The sequence below is a fragment of the Chinchilla lanigera genome, unplaced genomic scaffold (assembly GCF_000276665.1).
Source record: "Chinchilla lanigera isolate Chin_1 unplaced genomic scaffold, ChiLan1.0 scaffold00035, whole genome shotgun sequence".
NCBI lineage: Eukaryota > Metazoa > Chordata > Mammalia > Rodentia > Chinchillidae > Chinchilla > Chinchilla lanigera.
The window spans coordinates 16,005,014-16,023,940 of record NW_004955436.1 but is presented as its reverse complement, the minus strand read 5'-3'; the positions used below and the strand labels follow the sequence as shown (position 1 = coordinate 16,023,940).

The following is an 18,927-nucleotide window of genomic DNA, read 5'->3' as shown; positions in this document are numbered from 1 at the left end:
GAGTTCGAGACCAGCCTGGGCTACAAAGTGCGCTCAAGGCCAGCCTAAACTGCACAGGGAGACCCTGTCTCAAAAAAAAAAAAAAAAAAGAAGATCCAATGAGAGTACTAATGGGGATACCAGACTGGGAAGGAGTGGACTAGTATCTCCTTGCACTCACACTTCTGTTTCAAATTTCGGAAATGGACAATTCAGAGAAGCACAGATCAATAAAATTATCACTATACGGATGAGGGAAATTAAAGTTAATTCAAGTAAATGTTAATTCCTCTCCCGGGACCTCTTTCCAATGAGTTAAAAAGAGTCACACTGAGAATCTATTTTCAGAGACCTCTTTTTCTTTGACAGTTGCTGATTGGCCAGGAACCCTCATCACACCCATGTGTGGTCACCACTGAAGCATTCAAAGCTGCTGCGCCTTTCTCTGATTTGGATAAACTAGAAAAGGACATAGAAAGTATGATAAAAGTTGTGGAAAAACACCTGGAACACAGTGATGGCAATGAAGAGGTTTGTCCAAGGAGATTTTCAAAAACTACAGTGTTCTCAGTTTTCTTTTTGTTTAATTATATTTTTGTGTCAACACTGTTTACTCGTATAACCTTTCAAGCATAACTGAAGACACTCAAAGGTGATTTTCTGAGTGTCAGTGACAGATTTTCTAAGTGATTTATGTTACCCTTGAACACACACACATACACAAACACACGCAGAACCCGTGCTTTCTAACAGTTCTTCTTCAGCTAACTTGGGCTTAACTTGCTTTGAGATATTTCAACTTCAAAAATAAAGTATTTGAAGAGAACTATGAATTGTTTCGCCGTTCAGATTCACATCTCCTGACTTAACCTTGCGCTTCATGGGTTAGTTTTCCTATTTGGCAGCCTATACTAGTGACTCTGTGCTCATTGTTTGACTAACATTTTTCTTTTCTACGTTCAGGTGGATGAGGAGAGAGCCCAGGTCGAGGAAGTGCTACAAAGAGGAGAAGAAATGCTACACCAGCCTATGGAGGAGAATAAGAAAGAAAAGATCCGTTTGCAGTTGTTGCTGTTGCACACAAGATACCACAAAATTAAGGTACGTTGATGAGGAATCTCTGCTGCATTTAAATGAATTATCTCGTGCTTTTAGAAGTTCGATGTTCTGTTTGTGGGCAGCTTAAACTAAACCAGCTGAGATATTATCGCCCCATTCCTAATGTGTTTTACGTTTTTGGATATGATAGAATTCAAAGAAATAGTAATATACATATACTATTATTATATGTATACTATACATATATACTATATTAATACCATTATACATATACTTGATTAATACTATTACTATAGTAATTTCTGATCCTATATAAAACCTAGAAGAAATTTATCCCTTTCAGATGTGACTTCCTTCAGTTTTATTTTTCATATGTGGAGGTCTTGGCCATCTCACTAAAATTTCTAGTTCACAAACAACTACATTCTTGAGGCTGATACATGCACTATTTATATTCCAGAATAGGATTCATTATAAGACCCCTTTTAAATGGGGATCTTCTTGACTGTATCCCCCCAACTATCTGCGATGCTGGGGATGGGACCCAGGGCCTTCCACATGCCAAGCAAGTGCTCTACCATTGAGCTACATCCTGGCCCTTTTCATATTGTTTTGAAACAAGGTCTTGCTAAGTTTCCCAGGCTGGCTTTAAATTTGCAATCTTCCTGCCTCAGCTTCCCAGGTAGTTGGGATGATAAGTGTGTGCCCCTGTGCCCATCTTCCTAGCTGTGTTGTAAGTGGTGCTGGTATTGTCCAGGGGTCTGTCCTTTGGTAGTGCCTTGTAGAACCAGTTTTATTTAATTGTTTTGGAGTTTGAGATTGCAGTGTTTTTACTGCCTATTGGATGCCTCCAACCACGTGCAGTGCACCTTTCTAATGTGTTCAAACTGGACCTGCTGTCTCCTTCCCTGCAATCTGTTTCCTACCTTATGTCCTGTCTTCATTAAATACCTTAAAAATTAGCCAGTGTCTCCAAAAGAAGCTTCAACTTCATTCTCTCCTTTTGTTGTACCTCCCATGCCTTGTTCCTTGTACCAAGTCATGCAGGAACTAAAACCTTCAGGCTAAGTGAAGCAAGATATATGTGTGAGCTTGAAGTTAGACATTATTCTGCCAGTGGCTTGTGTGTTAGTTACTTTTCTCTTGTTGCCGAGACAAAATACCTGACACCCAAAGCTAAGAGAGGAAAGGTTTATTTAGCTCACAGTTCATGGAGGTTGCAGTTCATAATCATCTGGCTCCAAGGCAGGGTGGCAGGGCTGAGAGGCAGCCATTCATGGTGGCAGAAGACAGCAAAAGCAACAAGAGCAAAAGGGGGACAGAGCAAGCCTCTTTTCCCCTCTTCTAGTGTATGCAGGCTACCTGCCCTAGGACAGGTGTAACACTCACATCAGTAATCCCAGAGATAGGCAATGAACCAATCACAAGCTAGATTCAGCTGCTTCCATAAAGCCAGCACAAGTGACTGCATGAGACTTTTGGGGGACATTCAGGCACAAACCATAACAGCTTGTTACAGCAACTTGGAAATGTAACTTGACTTCTCTTAATTCATGGTAGTTCCCATAATTCAGACTTACAGTGTTCTATTAGTCTTTGCAATTGTTACCAAATAATTTTCTTATGTCCAGTTTTTTTTTTTTCTATGGCATTTCCTTCACATGCTCCTCAGAATTTTTTCCTCAGAGTTATGGCTGATTTTGTCATTCCTTTTCCTAAGAAACTTTTCAGAAAAAGATTGCAAAATACAGGAGCTTTGAGTACATGGTTTATCATTATAGCATTATACCAAGGTTTAAGTCTGACCCCTGGCTACTACCTCTTCACTCCAGTGTCCCTCACCACGTAGCAAAACTACACTGGGTTGCTTCACATTTTACTAAACGCACCATAGACGTTAGCACCTCTAGGATCCTGCTAATTTTATTCCCATTCCCTGCAGTGGATTTTGTCGTCTTTTTTAAAATTTATTTTAAAGAGAATAAAAAAATAACAAAATAACAACAACATAGACAAAAAAAAAGCAGAAATAAAAATGATACAGGGTTTCAAAAACAGAATGATAGGAATTAACAGTGGTTGTTATATCATGTATTGTTATCTTCAACAAAGTTGCTCAGATTACTAGATATAAGAATGCAAGACTGATCAAACCATCAAAGAGAATAAAAAATAATAAAAAAAACCATTAGAAACTATACAGAGCTTCACTAAACAAGATGGTAGGAATTCACCAATGGTTGTTATATTGCATATTGTTGTCTTCAAATTAGTTGTTCAGATTACCAGAGATAAGCATGCAAAATTGGTCAAAAAATTTTAAGCATTAATTGTTCCTTTCAATAAACCATTAGATATGGTTAAAGAAGTACTTCTTTAAGGATTCAGGCTATATCTTACTCATCTTTAAGTCTCAGAACAGAAGCTATTACTTACCCAAAATAGGAATAATTTTTAGGCATACACATATAAATTTACTTTTCAAAAGTAATAATATTTACTATTAGAAGTACATTAAATTATTTCAGTAGCATTATTTATTGCAGTTAATGTATTTTAGTCTATTTCTTTAGGATGAATACATTATTTTTCAAATCTGTAGTTTTTAAAACCAATATTGTTCTTAACTATGAGTATTTGAATCATTTGGGAGAGCTTAAAAACTAGTAATGCCCAAATCTATCCCTCAACCAATTAAATCTTTCAGATTGGACCTAGATGTGGTCATTTAAAAAAAAAAAATCTAAAAACTTTCTAAATGATTCTAATGGTGTCTTACTATTGCAACAAAATACCTGACACCCAGTTTGTAGAGGTTCGGTCCATGGTCAGCTGGCTCCATGGCAGGGCAGCATGGCAGAGGAGTCTGGGAGAGGAGAAACAGTCCATGGCAGGGGAGGCAGGAAGCAGCAGCCTTTCTTCTGCTTTTCCTTTTATTCCATCCATTGGATGGTGCCACCCACATGCAGGGTGAGCCTTCCCTTTATCCACACACAGAGCCATGCAAAACCGATCAGTAGACTAATCCAGTTATCACACTCCTTTAACCCATCTTCATGTACCCTAGATCCAGCCAGGTCTGAAAAGCCCCACCTATGGGTGAATGAGGCTTTGTTGCAGGGAGGCATCTAGCTACAAGCCATAACAAATGGGCAATCAGAATTAGGAACCTCCAGTTTATAGAACTCATTTTCTTATTTGAAATATTTATTAAATGCCCTTTTCTGTTTATTAGGTTATTACTATTCTTAAATATGTATGTGTTCTTCATAAAATAAATATATTAACCTCTTGCCATATTTGCTATATTTTATTACTGACTTTTATGTTTCAGTTATTTTACCTTTAACATGCAGCCATTTAAAATTCTTGTTAGGCCACATCATACTATGTTTTTCTGTAACTTTCTTATTGTGCTTCTGGGGATTGATGCCAGGGCCTTGTGCATGCCAGGCACTTGCTGTAGCACTGAATGGTATCCCCAGTAATTCCTTGGTACTTATAAATCTGTTTTGGGACATAAAAGTCCTTATCTTCACAGAGTTGCTTTATAGTTAATTCTATTCAGTTCCAGTTTTTTCCTATAGTTTAATAAAAACAAAACTTTGAAAACTTTATAAGGTGCTCATTTAAATTTCTTCAGCTGTTCAGACTTTAGTTTGCTGAATAAGATGAGCCATGCCTGGTTGCATTGTCTCATTTCAGCACCAACCTGCAGTATATATATATGTGTTTCTGTGTTATAACAAAATTTGTAAAAAAGAAAATCACTCGAAGTAAAGTCTAGGCCAGATTTTGAGGACCTTTTTCTTCTTCCATGCTGTTTTGATTAATCACTCTCTTGGGGAAAAAATCTATTTTGGGAGTATAGAAAGCACATCTTGAACACTTTCCGGCTTCTCCAAGAGTGTAAAGATTCTTGAGAGTCCCTGGCTGTCTTTACTGTCTGACAGGAAGAAGAGCCAGTCTTGATGAATGTGACTATTTTTCCAACTAGACACTTCATATTTGTGATACCTACTGACCTCCTTGGTTCATTCTAAAGCCTCTGGCCCACTTGGCCTTGCAGAATAATAGGCCCTGTTATATAACAAGGGAGCATGTCATGGTTTGTGTCTGTGTGTCCCCCTAAAGCCTCATGCGGTCATGGGGCAGGCTTTTAGAGTTTGATTAATTACGGGTGTGAGAGCTACACCTGCCCTGGGGTGGATAGTTTGCATATGTAAGAGAGAGGAAGAGGCTGCTTGCCGGCATTCCTCCCTTGTGTGCTTGTTGCTTTGCTGTGTTCTGCCTCCATGAGCTGTAACCCTCTGCCATGTGCCACTCTGCCTTGTAACCTGCCAAGTACGGATTGAAACCTCTACAAACTGTAAGCGAAATAAACCTTTCCTTCCTTAATTTTGGGTGTCAAGTATTTTGTCCCAGCAACGAGAGAAAAGTAACCAAGACAGGGCAGTACAGGATCCCTGGATTGGCATAAAGGTATAAGGTATAAAAGTGACTCTGAGCAGAATCCAGTAGAGCAGATTGGAAGCAAAAGTCCGGCCCACAGCAATATCTAGTGATGCTAAAGAGGAAAAGCACTAAAGCATCAAATGGTTGAGAGACATAATTAAGTAGTTGCACATTCAGGGCCATCCCTGGGCTTGGAGAAACAGGAGGGTCAGCCCGATCCAGGGAAGGATGAGAAAGCCACTTTGGAGGGCAGGACTCGGTTGCTCTTTTACTCCTTTGGAATGCTTGTTCAGTCCACACAGACTTTCCTTTGGTTGTTTTCTCTGTCCTTACTGTTAAGTGGAAGACGGGTTGAGCTTCATTTTGTGCTCTTCCACAGGAAACCTATTTTAAAAAATGAAGATTTGAAAAGTTAAAACAAAAATTTCTTGTCATAAAGTGTTTAACATCTTTTGATTCAAAACTGGTACTAGGGTGATTATTTACTTCAGCATTCTTTTATATTTGCTTAAAAGTAGAATTTTCTGTTTTAGGCATATGCATGTATGTCTAGAAGTGCTTTCTGACTAAAATTGGAACATGTGGCTTTAAGATAGTAAAATTAATATTAGCAATAAGTATAATTTGTTGATAAAATCAGGATACCTGTGGGCTTACTTCAAATTTGGCTATCCAGAAATGTTAGACTTTTTCAAAGTAAAATCTTTAAAAAAAATACTGGTGCTGTAATACAGTGGTTGAGTACTTGCTGAGTTTAACCTCCAGCACTGCAAAAGAAACCAACAAAACTTCCTTTTATTTTTTTTTATTTTAAAAATTAAAAAAAACTAACAAAACAATAATGAATACAAAATCAAAACAACACAAAAACAACAAAAATGATTCATGACCTCAAAACAAAATGATGGGAATTAGCAGTGATTGCTACATTTACCTGCTGTTATCTTCAGTGAAGGTACTCTGTCTACCAGACATAAGAATGCAAGATTGATCAAACAATCAAAGACATTAACAAGTAATAAAAAAAGCAACACTGGAAATGATGCAGAGCTTCACCATACAAGAGGGTAGGAGTTCAACAAGGGTTCTTGTACTGCATATTGTTGTTTTCAGGTCAGTCATTCTGATTACCAGATTTAAGTGTGCAAAATTGGTCAAGGAAAAAGAAAATTTTAAGCATTTGCTGTTCCTTTCAATAAACCACAGACATCAGCAATACCACTATTCCAACTATCCTTATATATACATATGTTTTGTTTTTCATTAAAAAAAAACCCAAAATAACAAAAATCCTTTTATTAACTTCTTTATGCTATTTAATGCCAGGCTGCAGATAAAAATTAGAGTAAAGATTGTTCAAGATTTCTGAAGCAGCACAGGTTTAAAATATACAAAATTAGGATTCTTAACTCTGATTCATGATCTTTAATGCCGTGATCTAAATAGCCTATTTTTTCCCCCATTTTGCTGTTAGCTCATTCTGAGGATGTTTTAAAGTATGTGCATTAATTTAAGAACTTTTTTTTTTATAGTCAATCCCTATTCAACAGAGGAAAACAAGTCAACTCACTTCTGGGATTAGATCATCATCCCTCCCTGCGGATTATCTGGTTGAAATTAACAAAATATTACTTACCATGGATGGTGTTGAATTATCCCTTAATGTTCCTGAGCTAAATACCATTGTCTATGAAGATTTCTCTTTTCAGGAAGACTCTCTGAAGGTAAATCTCCAGGCACTGTATTCGAAGAACTACAGTTAATGTAGACAGAAGCAAGACATTTATCCTAAATACTTAGATGGTGTGCATTCTTTACAATTTATGCCAACAAATTAATAATGTATATGAGTAATAAAACTTTGCTGTACTCACCAAAGAAATATAAAGAACAATTTTAATTTTTAAAAGTGATTCTGAATTTTCGTGTATGCATGGATATTAATTATTTGCAATATCAAACTTTTTTATAATCCACCATAAGCAGAGACCATATTCCTGTTTTACAATCTTGATTTTCATTTGTGTATAATACATCTATCAGGCCATCTATAATGATTTAAGATTGTCTGGTGTTGAGGTGTGGAATGACACCTTTGATTGTAAGCTAAAATATTTAATTTTTTTTTGTTTGTTTGTTTTCCAGTACTGGGAATCGAACTCAAGACCTTGTGCTTGCTAGGCAGGCGCTGTGCCACTGAGCTAAATCCCCAGCCCCTAAAATATTTAATTCTTTTAAGTCTTCTCTTACACTTTGATTGTATTTATATAAAGTCATTGCTGGATTCTCTAGATTTCATAACTCACTTTATCATTTAAAGTAGCATTATTAGATATTTGGAAATACAAGTACTTGAAGCACTTCCTGGCCTTAATAAGATGTCATCAAAGTTTTTCATATGTCCTATCGAAAAGCCGCTTTGAACATCAACAAGGACTTTTCTTTCCCTGTTCTTAGTATTACTGCATTCTTCTCTCTTGGGTCAATACATTTTATATATATATATATATTTAAATGTTGCTAGTTTTCATGAGCAACAATAATTATGTTTCATTGCTATCTTAAAACAGTGTTGCCCAGTGTAAATTTTCAGTCTGTGATCCTTTTGTTTTTTTGTTGGATTTTGCTAATGTGTGGCAATGTGTCTTTAGACCATTAAAGACCAACTGGATAGGCTTGGAGAGCAGATCGCAATTGTTCACGAAAAGCAGCCTGATGTCATCCTGGAAGCCTCTGGGCCCGAGGCCATCCAGATCAGGGATATGTTGTCTCAGCTGAATGCCAAGTGGGACAGAGTTAACAGAATGTACAATGATCGGAAAGGGTATGTGCACGCCGATTTCCTTTTTAATTTCCTAAAACATGCCTGCAAGTCCATGGGTCATAGAGATGTTCATGTATACATGACACTCACTGATAGTATGTTTCACATCCTTATAATGTGCTCTGCCTAATACATTGTAATGAGACTAGTTCCTTAAAGAGGAATTGATCACATAGAGGTTGACCATTTATAGCATAGTATCTAAATAATATGGGGATACCTTTAATTGTTACTATCTAAATAATGTCCTATTCTTCAAAATTTTAAAAAAGGATTTTCATTCATGTTCACTTTCTCTACATACTTGATGATTAATATCAGTGAGGGAAAGCGACAGCTACAGATAATTGGAATCCATATATAACCCCAAGTCCTTTTTTGTAGACTTCGGCTTCACAGGATGTTTTTGAGCCTTCTTACTAGATTTTGGCCAGGGTTATTAATAGATACAACTAGAAGCTGGTATGATTTTTGCCAGTCGATCCAAATGTTGTGGGAATGCAAATGAGATATGAAATAGTGTAATATAAAGTAGTATACACAAGGAAATTTAGCAGAATAACACATTGGAAAACTTTAGAGACATAAAAACCAGGCATCATGTTCTTCATCTTTTTAAACAGTTTCAGCCAGTGTATTTCACGTAACTATCCAAGTCCTTGAAAAGATATTTTTCATGGCTTTTCTTTGTATAGATTAAAAAAAATCATCTCTTCTTACATTACAAAAATATCATCTCTTCATACATTTAGAGATTATCTTTTCATGAATACCTTATCCTCATTTATATTTTATCAGGCTTGATTGTTAGAGGAAGACAGATGTGCTGAAGAGTGATAACATTTTAAGGCACGAGGTTACTTCATAAAATTGGTTACTGTATCCCTGCTACTGACAATATTTGCAAATATGTCCTTTTTGAGCCCTGGCTAAAATTGGCCAGGGTGTTTTAAAAGATTGCTGCCAATGTTGTATTGCTAGGTTGCATCTCAATTTTATTTTCATTTCTTTATCAGTGAGACTTGAATATTCTTAAGTATGTATACTGGACCCAGTATTGCTTATTTTTAAATCATGGTATTACTATTTTTTTACTTGTGCTAAAGCCTTTTTCTTCATTAAAGATATTAATCATTTACATTTTTTGTTTATTGCACAAGTAGTCACAGCTTTTCATATGCTGTTTGATTTGGTCATGGTGGTTTTTGAGATATAGAAAATTCACTTTTACCTAACTATGTCTTATAGTATTTTTCCTTGTGATTTTGTTAATTAAAATTGTGAAACAATATGTGTGTACATCACTTTTTCACTGTGAGCATAAATAGGTATATTTTTAAAACAATTTTTGGTGCTTGGTTTGTAATTTACATTTAATGATCTAAACCATCTGATTTTTGTTTGGTTTGGTTTTTGGTGCAGAGTTTGATTATTTAGTTCAGGCTGGCCTTGAACTTGTGTTGTATAGCATGAACAAATGCGGTAGAGTATGCAGGTCTACTTTTTAAACGTTCCTCAGCTAACTTTTGGTGCAGCATATTGAACACTAGTTTGCTTCATTTTCTTAAATGAGAAACCATTTTTTCAGTACTTTATCCTGAATAAACATAACCCTTTTGTCATTGTTATTTCCTTTACCTTAATTTAAAATACTATTTCCAGTTTCCATTTAATTTTGCTTTCTTGTACCAATAATGTTAGTCAACTACTACCGTATTTTCATTTTTAAAGGATTATATTTTTTTCACTCAATAAAGTAAAAATCCATATTCCTTTCCCCACAATTATTCTAAAGTCTATATTGTTTTTCTATGTCTTTTTCTAGTAAAATCTCATCAGTCAATTCATGAACAATGGTCAGTTCAGCATGTAGTCTTTGTTCTATGAACTTGGGCTCTTTTCTGTATGACCTGAGATAAGTCTGGAGCGTTGTTGAAACTTTTCTTATTAGGATTATTACAAAAGAGTCATGTGCTTCTTTTTCTTTGTTTTGGCAGTGTTGGTGTTGCGTTGCTTTTTTCTACACTCTGTGTATGGATGCAAAATCGCTTTTGTTGACCTTTTTTATTATATGGAAGTATTTGTATGCACTGTGAATAGAACAGGTATTCAGTTCTTCTGTTTGCACTTATGCATCTGGCTGCGGTAGAACCTCAAGAAGTGTGTTGATCGGCAGTGTTCACTGCAGACACACGTGGTATTTTCTTGATTGTAAAAATGTTGTTTTAAAAAATAATTAATTCCATGAAAAATTTGAAAATTTTAACAACAAAAATCTTCAAAATTTTAAATCTTCCTTTGTGTAGGAAAAGCCTCTCATATCTTTTATTTTATTATTTTATTTTCTTTGTTTACTTGGTTGTATCTGCCAGAGAGCTGTCTTATTTTAGTAGCCCAAGTGCGTAGAGGCATTGATTGTGCTCTGACTTTTATTTCCAAGTTTTGCTTTGTTTTTCCTCTTCTTACTTTGGGAAGCTACCCTAACACATCTGTTTTGCTCTGCTCTATTTAATCACCTGTCACAAGCAGCAAATGAGGGCTTCCTCCTGCTCTCCCATGCTTTCGATTGAATTCCACGGTACTTCACGGGCCTTGTGCAGAGTTTCAGCATGCCAGGGAGGCCACCACGGTCACTGTCCATCCCAGGTCTCTGAGCTGCTTTGTCTCCTGCCATTCAAGCTGGTTGTTTGCTTCAGAGGAAGAATGGTAGATACCGTGAAAATAAAGCAGCCCCTTTGTCAGAACCTCCTGGGGCTACTTTGTGGTGATTGGAGGTATCCACGTTCATATTTCCAGGAACAGGAAACAGTGCTCTTTTGTCTGGCATATTTCATTCCTTGCACTCAGATATTTCTTTCTTCCTATCCTGAATCCCAGGGCCATTGTGTGTCTTCCTTAAGAAATCTCCACTCAGGTAGTTGCCTTCTTTATGGCATTCCTTACTGGATAAACCAATTCCTAACTTTTCTTGAGTTTAGTAGTTTTTTTTTAACAGTGTTCTCTGTTGGCCTTATTGTTCAGAATAAGTGGGTTTTTTTGGGGGCTCAATTCACACATGTTTAAATTTTTCTTCACTTTCTTTCCTTTTCCTTTTTCTCAGTTATACTCAGAATTCCATCCTCTACCAAGCGTAGTTTCTTTTGTTCATTCCATCAGTGATTCTTTTTACATCATTTAAAAAGCTTTTGCCATTCTCTTTTATTGCAGAAAGAATTCTCCTCTCTGTCTACCTTCCCATCCATTTATTCATGCATCATGAGTTGGATGAAGATTTGTTTGCCTGCTGATGAGAGGCCCATGTAAAGGATTACAAGCGGATATGGTCTCTTTCTCAGGGTGTAAAGATATATGGCATAAAGAAGTAGACATGTTCTTGTTAGACAGTGGACAGGGTTATGGGAAGGACAGTACAGGGGGCCAAGGACCCTGGTAGAACTGGGCAGACTGCTTGGTGCTGTGAAGTTAGTCAGGTGAAGGGACGGGAGGAATTCAGTATTACATAAGGGCATAGCTAAGAGGAGTGCGATGTGTTTGAGCAGAAGTAAATAGTTCAGGAGACCTAGAACTCTCAGCAATGAGATGAAGCCAGGAAGGTGGAAAGGGCTCAAATCAGGACCTGTGTGTTGTGGTAAGCAGTTCATTTTAGTCTGAAGCCAGCAGGGAGCAATTGCAGTATTTTACCAAGGGGCCGACAGTTTATTGATTACAGCATAGATTGCTGGAAGACGAGACTGAGAGACGAGTTGTGACTGTCAGATGATGTCAGCTTGACAAGACAGTAGTTATGGAAGGGACGGCGAGGGGAGAATATGAGGAATAAGTGGTCGGATCTCTAGCCTGGGGCCCTGATGAGGAGCCTGGAGTAGGGAAGGGGGAGGAGTACAAAGCAGCCCCATGTCCCTGGCTTGAGGACCTCTGTAGGTGATGGCACCCATCTTTAGGTGGGGGCGCTGCAGTGAGATGAGAAGACAACAAGGCCAGTTGGGTTGTTAGAGATCACAAACTCTTTTCTAGTTGAGAGCCAAAGAAAGGTTGGGGAGGATTAGCAAGGCTTGAACTTTGGAGGTTCTCTACCGTGTGGAAGTCCACAGGCCTTCATGGTTTGCTGGTGCCTCTCCTCTGTGCAGGCTGGGGTAGAGAGCAGGTGATGGCTTTGCAAAGCTGGCCCGATGACCCCATTTTTGGAACTCTTTTCAATGTAAGCTATAGTTATGCTGCTTAGGCTTGTTTGACACTTAAAGTTCTATTAATAGTGCTACTGATCTTTTCTACGTTTAATGTTTATGTTCTCAAAGCCTTTAGATTTTTGGAGCAACCTTCTTACCAGCATTACCTGTTCAGTATTGTAGTGTCTAAAACACTGGACGTTGTGGTGGTTGTGCGTGTATGGCCTTACCAGTCACACTAAGGTCGCTGCAATACCACCTCAGCGTACTTTGTTTGAAATGTTATTTTCCTCGTGCCCAAAAGCGTGTTACTTCCCTGTGTGCAGTTAACAAATACTAGCTAAATTCTAAACATAATTTCTTATGCAAGAAGGCAGTATAAGCATTAGAGAGATTAGTGATGTCAGTGTGATCATTTAATCATTTTTTAAATAATGAAACTACACTTTTATTATATAAATGAACATTTTATTAATATTATTAGAACTGCAGAGTGTTTTGTTTCGTTTTTGTTTTTATTGTTGTTGTTTGAGACAGGGTCTTGCTATATAGTTCAGACTGGTTTTGAACTCACTATATACCCCAGGCTGGCCTTGAACTCGGTGTAATCCTCCTGCCTCAGCCTTTGGAGTGCAGGATTGCATGTATGCACCACCACACACTGCTTCTGAAGTCTTTTAAACCTCTCCTTTCTCCGCTGCTTTATAAATGAATGAATGAATGATTGAATAGGTGAATAAATAAAATTTCCTTAGGTTCTTATTCAATGAGCCTTTTTCTTTTTCTTCTTATTTTGTGTATTCCAAACATACAAGTACTACAGTATTTTCTTTATCTGTTCTCTGAGAGAGGCTTCAACACAACCTCCACAGCCCTTTATCTCACTGTCTCACCTGTGCTTTGCATAAACTCTGTTCTTGCTGTCTTTAGGTAAATGGGACACTCGTGATTACTCTTTCCATGGAGCACGTTAGACTGCGTGATTCCTATAAGAAGGTGCACAGACTGGGTGGCCTAAACACAGACGTTTATTTCCTCCCAGTTCTGGAGGTTGGAAGTTAAGAGCAAGAAGCAGCAGGATTAGCGTCTGAGGCTTTTCTTCCTGGCTTCCAGACAGCCACCTTCTCGCTGCATTCCTACATGAGCGCGCTCTGCGGTCTCCTGCTCCTCTTGTAGTCCTTTCAGATCAGGGTTCCGCCCTCACTGAATTACTTCCTTAAAAGCCCGTCTCTAAATACACTGTCACCTTGGGGGTTAGGGCTTCAGCACATGAATTGGTAGTGGACAGAACTGAGTTCCTAACACAGAGTCAATAGAGTGCAAGGAAATTTAGAAGTAGTCAGCCCCTTGGAATGTGTATGGGTGTAACAGCATATTTTTTTTCTAAGAAAATAAGTAACTCATGATATCTTTCACCATGTTGAAATGCCTAGTATATAAAGTGGAGTGGTTTAACATGTGCATAACTAGTGAAGCTTTGTTTTGCAAGCCAGAGGAAGCTAAATCTTTTCTCATGAAAAGATGCCCTGGGATATGTGCGCATATGTGTGTGTGTTTGTGTGTGTGCATGTGTGTGTCTGTATATATGTGCACGTACATGTGCCTGGGGAGAGAGTGGGGTGACTGTGTGTGCGGATTGCTTTGCTCTTGACAGGATGCTTGATGAACTCTAGTCTACTGTGAACATTGGTTACAGAGTGATGAGTTGTGGGTTTTACTGCATTTGGAAAATGTTCATTGAAATAAAATTTAAATTTTCTTTTTTGAAAAACATAAATGCTTATAAGCACTCTTGGAGCATTTAGAAACCCATTTGACTTTCTTTTTCCCCTGCAGTCACTTCGACAGGGCCATAGAAGAATGGAGACAGTTCCACTGTGACCTTAATGACCTCACGCAGTGGATAACGGAAGCGGAAGAGATTCTGGTGGATACTTGTGCTCCTGATGGCAGCCTGGATCTGGAGAAGGCCAGGACACATCAGCGGGTGAGTGTGTTTGTCACAGGCAAGTGTGCTGTCAAAGGGACTGCAGGTGTGTTACCGTGAGTCCCTCAAGACAGGTAGCAGAAGTAAGAACCACATGAACTAACTTTTTGGGCGTAGATAGATAATTTGTAATTTTTGGCCTAGTTTTTGGCTTCAGAGGTTTAGGAGAAATTGGTCATGTATAGTCTTCAATAGGGAATTTAAAGAAGTTTAAATAAGAAAATACTGTTTAATGGCTAATGTGAGAAGCAGTTTTATTTTAAAAATTGTTTAAGAACAATTTTCTTATTTTTTTTTTTTTCTCCTGGTACTGGGCAATGGGCCCAGAATCTCACTGACTTACAGTCCCAGCCTTTTTCATTTGTTGTTTTGAAATAGATTCTTGGTAAATCACCCAGGCTGGCTTTGAACTTGAGATTTGCCTGCCTCAGTCTTTCCAATAGCTGAGATTACAAGTATGCACCACCGAGCCGTGCTAACAATTTCCTCTTTTGAAATTTTATATTGAAAGTTATATGTGTAAAATTGTCTACACAAGATCTTACCAAGGCTAGAAAAATATATGCATGCCTTGCCCCTTTTTTATGTCCTTCAGTACATAGGCATCTCATTTTTCATGTACCACAGGAAATTACCATAAAAGTAAGTTATCCTTGAGCTGTGGCAGGGCAGCTGCTCGTGTGAGTTTAGTTCAGTCTAGAAAAATCTAACACAGTAGCCAAATAAATTCTTCTGATAACATTAAGTCTAAAAATAATGATAGGAAGAAAGCAAGATTTCAATTGCACTGATGTTAAAAAATGTTTTTTATTAAAATTTTAAAATGTATTACCTGTAGGGGCCGCATGAGGAATGAAAAGAGAATGCTTTTATTTTTCTCATAAACATGTTAACACATTGTCTGTATGTTGGTTTTTTTTTTTTGTCTGTATGTTTTAGAATTACAGATTGCAGCTTAAATTTGACTTTAAACATCCCTTTAATTTGTTACTTAAAAATTTGTCAGCCAGTGAAACAATGTCTCAATAAAATGCACATTGAGGCTTATTTATGTATGGCCAGACATGAGAATATATGGGAGGAATTTTTTTTTTAAGAGATGCTTTTAAGCACTTGTTTAGAAGAAGATGCACAATTCACGTTAATCAAACATGATTGATGCTTTGGCTTTTATACAAACAACGGTCACTTGTTTTATTTATTTATTTATTTTTGGTCTTTTTGAGAGAGGGTCCCGCTATGCAGTTCAAGCTGGCCTTGAGCTCACGGTGTAACCCAGGCTGGTCTCGAACTCACAACAATCCTCCTGCCTCAGCCTCCCAAGAGCTGGGATTACAAATGTGTGCCATCGTGCCCAATGTCACTTGTTTCATATTTTAGACTGTCCTATTTTCCTTTTTTTTTTGCCTGATGGCATTCAGGAGAGTGGATTTCATTTCAAGATAGAATTCATTCAGTGTGTTGCTCTCTGGAATGTAATTAAGTAATTCTAACAACCCTTTTCCATGAACGTAAAATACCCCTCCAAGAATTTGTTTCTCTGAGGCTTTAATGGATGATACAATATTTGAGTGGGTTTGTGGCGTCGGAACAGTGTCGCCTAGTGGTGAGATGCGTGCTGACTTGTCCTCTGTTGCAGGAACTTGAGGAGGGCATCAGCAGCCACCAGCTCAGCATGGCAGCGGTCAACCGGCTGGGGGATGGGATTGTGCAGAAGCTGCCGCCCGCAGATGGGCGCTTCCTGAGAGACAAGCTGGCGGGTCTGAACAAGCGCTGGAGCGCGGTCCTGGCCCAGGTGAAGGGACAGCAACCCAGGTGAGTCAGTGGCAGTCGCTGGAGGCAGAGTGATGCATTTTGGGTAGAATCTAAGGTACAATCCCATACGTTCAAAGTTCTTTTATCATCTGACATTGTGACAAACGTTGTTTGTGAGACTTGCACCGGTCGTGTTCCTTCCTCATTACGGCTTTTGTTTTGTTTTGTTTTGTTTTTGTTTTTCTTCCGATATCAGGAATCGAACTCACGACCTTTCACTTGCCAGGCAGGTGCTTTGCCGCAGAGCTAAATCCCCAGCCCCTACTATGGTTTTTAAAATTTTCTTCAATTTTACTTTTTGTTAGTTCACATTTACAATACATAATGATGATATTCCTCGTGGGGAGTTGGTCCATGTGCATAACATTTTAGTTGTTTTTTTTTTCATCCTCTTTCCCCCTACCTCCATCTCTTGGTTCCTTTCCGTTTGTAAAAGATCTGTCCCCTAATTCCTGTTATGTGTCTTTTATTTTGCCCTTCATTTATATTTTGGGTTTCTCATGTAAGAGAAATCCTGTGATACGTAGCTTGTGTGTCTGATTTATTTCTCTTAACATTATGGTCTCAAGGTGCATCCGTTTTCCTACAGATGGCTCAAGTTTATCCCTCTTTATACAGAGTAGTGCTCCTCTGTGTGTGAGTAGCGCATTTTCTGTATCCATTCATCTGTTGATGTACTTAGAGGCCACTTCCAAGATTTAACTGTTATGAATTGGGCTTCTGCAAACATGGGTATTTTCAGACTATTCATAAAGTCTCACTTTCCTACTCAGCATATATGTGAAAAAAAGAAGACCTTGATTCTTTTGGTTTCTGTTTATCATGGTGTGACGATGATGGGGATAACTTGATTTAGCTGAAAGAACACGGGACCTCAAGTCTTCACCTGAGTTTAGGGTCAGGTTCCCCCTCACTCATTTCCTGACTGAGTCTGCGTTGGTCTAGGTTGCTCTTGGCATCAAAGGCTCTGCTGCACCTTTATATGCCAGTTCCCTGTAATCATGAAACTTCTCGCCTTTATAATGTAATCAGTATGTTATCATTCATTTTTATTCTGATTATATTAAAATGACCCAGGTTTATGAGGTTGTCTTCAGGTCCAGATACAAAGTGTAGCTACTTTCTAGGGAAAAGGAGGAGCAAAGGTGGGAGGCGTGAGTAGCATGGCTTTGTGAGAGGTTTGTAAGAAATGAGAGGGAGAGGTGGGCTCAGGGGCCCAGGGCAGGACCGGAAGGGGAGGTACCACAGGGACTCTAAACCATACACATGGGTTTGCATGGAGGGGCCTTCTTGCTTGTAATTATCTCACTGCTAGGCTTTCTTGATGAAAAGCATACACTTATGGCTAGGAGGGTATTAACCATAAATGCAGAAATTACCCCTAAAGATTTTTAAACAAAAAAATCTCACTGTGGTGTGTAGTAACTAATGCTCCTAAAGCTAGCAAGGTTACATTAATGCATATTTCACTCATTTTTTGGAAGTGCAATGGGTAATAAACCTCTTCCCCAATAGATTTTGTCTAAAGGCATTTTGTTTTCCTAAATTCATGTCAGACTTCACTTCAGGTTTGTAGCCTATCTTACATGGGGAGCACTGTGGAACTTTGAGAGGTTTATGCATACAGTCATCAGGGTCACTGGGAAGCATCACACAGCTCCATTTGTTTTGGTATTGTGTGTAGCGAACTGCACAATATAGCAACTTATGGTGTTATTCCTTAACGAGCAATTGTTAGCTACTGTTTGAACAGAGTGCATAATGTAGTTTTACTCTTAAGGATAACATTTATAATGTAGATTATATTTAGCCGGTTTGCCAGTGAAAATGTTGGGTGACTCCAAAATGGCTTATTGAAATCACTTGATAATACTACTTGACTTCATACTTCTGTTTTCAAAGTATTAAATTAGTCATGATAATGAAATATTGGAAATTTAAATTCCAATCTTTTTTTGGAAGTGAATAGTTCATATTAATATTTTGCAGGTTTCCAATGTCAGATTCTGTTCAATACAGAAGGAACATTACCTGTTTTAGTATTGACAATCTTAACAGTTTGTTGACTTTACTTATTTTTAATAATATAGTAGTATTTTCTTCTGATGGATACTTGAAAATTGTGGTTTTATAGTGATATTCATTAAGCATCACAATAGTCCCCTTCAAATATTATTGACTCATAAATATGTATTAAGCCTTTTTATATGTATTGCATCATTATGTTAATCCTTTCTTTTATGATTAAAAAGAGGCATATGCATAAAAATGTAAATTGTTGTCAAGGATGACACAATATAATTCATTAAAAAATTACATTCAGTTCTTTAACCAGGACCTAATTATAGCAGTTACAAAAATCATCATGCTGGCTGAGCATGGTGGTGCACACCGGTAATTCCAGCACTCGGGAGGCTGAGGCAGGAGGATCATTGTGAGTTCAACACCAGCCTGCACTACAAAGTGAGCTCAAGGCCAGCCTGAACTGCATAGCCAAATCCTGTCTCAAAAAGACCAAAAAAAAAATCATGATGCCATTAAGCTTTTAGGTTTCAAACCCTTTTAAAATATATATCACCCCCTAGCGCACGGGGAGCCTCGGGCGGGGAGCGCCGGTCTTTGGACCGACGACTCACTCCCGG

The 18,927-nt window shown here is 38.0% G+C and overlaps 1 protein-coding gene across 4 annotated transcripts in view; it reads left to right on the top strand.

Moving 5' to 3' along the window:
- Positions 1-18,927, top strand: part of Utrn (utrophin) — a 506,964-nt gene that overhangs the window by 213,439 nt on the left and 274,598 nt on the right. For all 4 annotated transcript variants that reach the window (XM_005389232.2, XM_005389234.2, XM_005389233.2 and 1 more), the window contains 6 exons: positions 349-510; positions 943-1,080; positions 7,026-7,217; positions 8,145-8,317; positions 14,320-14,470; positions 16,110-16,285. In XM_005389232.2, coding sequence (XP_005389289.1) covers positions 349-510; positions 943-1,080; positions 7,026-7,217; positions 8,145-8,317; positions 14,320-14,470; positions 16,110-16,285 — 992 coding nt within the window. The remainder of the gene's footprint in view (positions 1-348; positions 511-942; positions 1,081-7,025; positions 7,218-8,144; positions 8,318-14,319; positions 14,471-16,109; positions 16,286-18,927) is intronic.